This window comes from Myotis davidii, unplaced genomic scaffold (genome assembly GCF_000327345.1).
Source record: "Myotis davidii unplaced genomic scaffold, ASM32734v1 scaffold991, whole genome shotgun sequence".
Classification (NCBI taxonomy): Eukaryota; Metazoa; Chordata; class Mammalia; order Chiroptera; family Vespertilionidae; genus Myotis; species Myotis davidii.
The window spans coordinates 149,039-152,101 of NW_006283137.1; the positions used below are offsets into that span (position 1 = coordinate 149,039).

General features: G+C 63.5%; 1 protein-coding gene across 1 annotated transcript in view; it reads left to right on the forward strand.

Moving 5' to 3' along the window:
- The first annotated feature begins 2,433 nt into the window (after window positions 1-2,433).
- The window catches only part of PGS1 (phosphatidylglycerophosphate synthase 1), a 19,763-nt gene continuing 19,133 nt past the window's right edge, over window positions 2,434-3,063 (forward strand). Inside the window, exons 1-2 of the mRNA XM_015562669.1 lie at window positions 2,434-2,613; window positions 2,821-3,018. Of these exons, the coding sequence (XP_015418155.1) occupies window positions 2,434-2,613; window positions 2,821-3,018 (378 nt within the window). The remainder of the gene's footprint in view (window positions 2,614-2,820; window positions 3,019-3,063) is intronic.

A 3,063-nucleotide genomic window follows, 5' to 3' on the forward strand; every position in this document is an offset into this window, starting at 1 on the left:
TCTAAACGCCCCTGATGCGCCCGCGCACGGAGTGGGCACGTCTCCTGTAACCAGGAAGGGAGCGAGGTGCTGAGAAAGGGAAACTCAGGGGAGCCCAGGCCTGGTTGCGGGAATCGTGTGTGTGTGTGTGTGTGTGTGTGTTGGGGCAGGGGGGAGGTCAAACACTTGGTTTCTACACGTGAGTGTGACGGGGCTGTGCGGCCAGCTTCCTGCCCCCTTGGGTCCCTGGGGTGAGGTTTCTGACCTGGGTGAGGGGAAGGCAGCGCAGGTGCTCGGCCCCTGGGGCACAGGGAGACTGCAGGAGGCTGCTGTGCAGGGGAGACCTTCTGAGAAAATTCCCCGGGGCTCCCTGGTGGAGAGCGGGAACTAACGGCCAAGGCATCTGGTTGAGCTGGAAGGAAACGGATGGGTCACTGAGCGGGCTCTGGGGGAGCCAGCCGTGGGCGCTCAGATGGGGGCTGCTTGTGCCCCCACCTCCCGAGGCAGCGGGGCGTGGCCGTCCCAGCCTGCGCTGCCCCTGCGCTGCCCCCGAGGACACTGAGCCCCTCCCCGGCACCTTCCTCGCGGGCGATGACTTGCACTGAGGCTGGGCCTCCTCCGCAGCGAACCCCGAAAGCCAGTGGCTTTTGCTGCTCCTCTCAGACTCAGACAAGCCCGCCGGTGCACAGATTCCGCAGGAAGCCACGGGGAGGCCTCTGCGGATCCCGGCAGAGGCCCTGGCGGGCGGTTCCCAGCCAGAGCTGCCCTGCAGGGACCCCATGGTGGCGGCCGTTGCCGAGCCTGCCAGAGGCCTCTCCCAGCAGGACACCGGGGGCCGTGGGCTCACACCCACGTGGAGCCCTGGGCTTTCCTGGCGACGGTGGCTTCGGCCAGCTCTGGTCACACATCCCGTCCGTGCCAGGTTTGAAAGCTATTGGCCGGCAGGTGCCAGGGTGTGGACAGCCCAGAGCTCGGGCGTCCCTTGAAGCCCGAACAGACTATGTTTTGATCTTATTTAATTTATTTTAGCATTTTTTTCTTGTGTTGTTCTCCCATCATTCCAGGTATGTAAGCCTGGGAGGCCCAGGTTTGTGAGAGGCAGGGGCTGTGCCGGCTCTGCCCTGTGCCCTCCAGGGTGCGCGTCGGTGCTCACGTGGTGACTTGGCTGGAGGCCCAGGTTGGCGCTCTCCCTCTCCCAGGGCCTGTGCCAAGGAGGTGGTTCCTCACCTTCCTTTCTGGGAGCCGGGGAGCCGCCTGGCCGCAGGCAGGATGCGTGGCCTGGGCCAGGTGACGGTCTTTCTGTTTTGTTCTGTTTTGTTCTGTTTTGTTTGTTTGTTTCTCCTCACCTGAGAGTATTTTTCCTTTGATATTTAGAGAGCGTGGAAGGGATGGGGGGAGAGAGAGCGAGACAGAGGTTGAGCCTGCAATCGAGGTACCTGCCCTTGACCAGAATCGAACCCGGGACCCTCGGTCCGACACTCTATCCACTGAGCCAAACCAGCCAGGGCCGGGGTCTTTTTTTATGGTTTATGGTCCGAGCCTGACAAGTGCCGTGGGACGGGGAGGGAGGTTGACCCTGGTCAGATAGACTGTTTAATAGGGAACCTTAGACTTCAGGCCGTTAGGCTTCGGATGGGCGGCTCTCCCTCAGAGGAGCGCTGCTCCCCCAGAAGGTGGCCTGCGCCCCGCAGGAGTTCGGCCCGCAGTTTGGGGAACTGAGGCCACAGTCCCTTGTTAGCTTCTCGGCCTTCATGTGCAAGCTGCTGGGAGCCTGGGAGCTAGAGAAACCCAGCAGGCTGATGCCCGCCTGTGCGCACGTGGGGTCACCAGCCCTGAGGCCGGCCGCGGGGGACGGACAGCTGCCCCCAGGCCTCCCGCCCCCAGGCTGCAGTGTCTTCCCGGCTGACTAAGGTTTTCTTGGCGCTGAGGAGGCTGGGCAGACGGGGCTTTCTGGGAAGCACAGCTGTGGGCCACCTGGCGCCGTGGGGCCGTGCACCAGCCCTGGGAAGATGGGAAGATCGGCGGTGTCATGAGGCAAGCCGTGAGGTCACCTTCCTGGAATCCGTGGTCCTTCCCCCAGTCCCTCTGGGGCCGGGGCTCCAAGGTCACAGGCTGAGGAGGACTTTCCTGAGGAGGATTTGCGGAATTCCCGCAGGGTTTGTGCACGTGCCCCTCCCTGCCCACAGGTGTTCCAGGCCCAGGGCAGCGTCCTGCCGTCACCGCCTCGGGGGACTGTGGGTCAGGGGGCAGCTCCCTGTGGTCGGCCCAGGGCAGCCCCGAGGCGACACGGCCCGAAGGAGACCAGTGCAGCAGGGAGGGCAGTGCTGTCACCCGGCGCCTCTTGAGATGACCTCACCTGCCTCTTCCTGCTCCAGCTGTCCTCTCCCTGCCCGAGTGCTGGAGAGAAGACTTTTCTACCCTCGAGGATATTTTATTCCACTTGCTGTTAAGCGTATGCGAGACCTGTGCTTTGCTGTCCCTTCCCTAAGTGAAAGCCCGCCGTCTCCTGGGCCCTGCCGCGGGCGGGCTCGTGCAGCGAAGCCCTGGCACTCGCAGGCCGCGGGGGTAGCCAGCAGTGGCTTCCGGGAGCTGCTGGGAGCGCTAAGTCTGGAGGCGCGTGGGATCCACGCGAAGGTGGGGTTGTCCACAGGCGTCGGCACTTGTCAAGCCACTCAGCTCGGAGGGGCCGAAGGGAAAACCTATGTGGGGAGTGTGAGTGGGCCACTTAAAATGGCCTAGAAAATCCAAAATTGGCAATAAAATAAAGACCCCTCTCTCCCTCTCCCCAGTAGCGGGGAGCGACGTTGAGGATGCGTCTGCGAAGCTTGACCCTCTGTGTCTCTCACCAGGTCCCCATGGCTGCTGTTGGCTCCTTTGCTGTCCCCAACTGCCCCCCAGGTCACCTCCCCGCCCTGCTGCCTGTGCCCGGAGGGCGTGCACCGGTTCCAGTGGATCCGAAACCTGGTCCCGGAGTTCGGCATCTGCAGCTCCCACGTCAGGGTGCTCTCCGCCCCCACTGAGTTTTTTGAGCTCATGAAGGTGAGTTGCAGAGCACCGTGGGCAGGGGGAGCGCGGTGGGCGGGG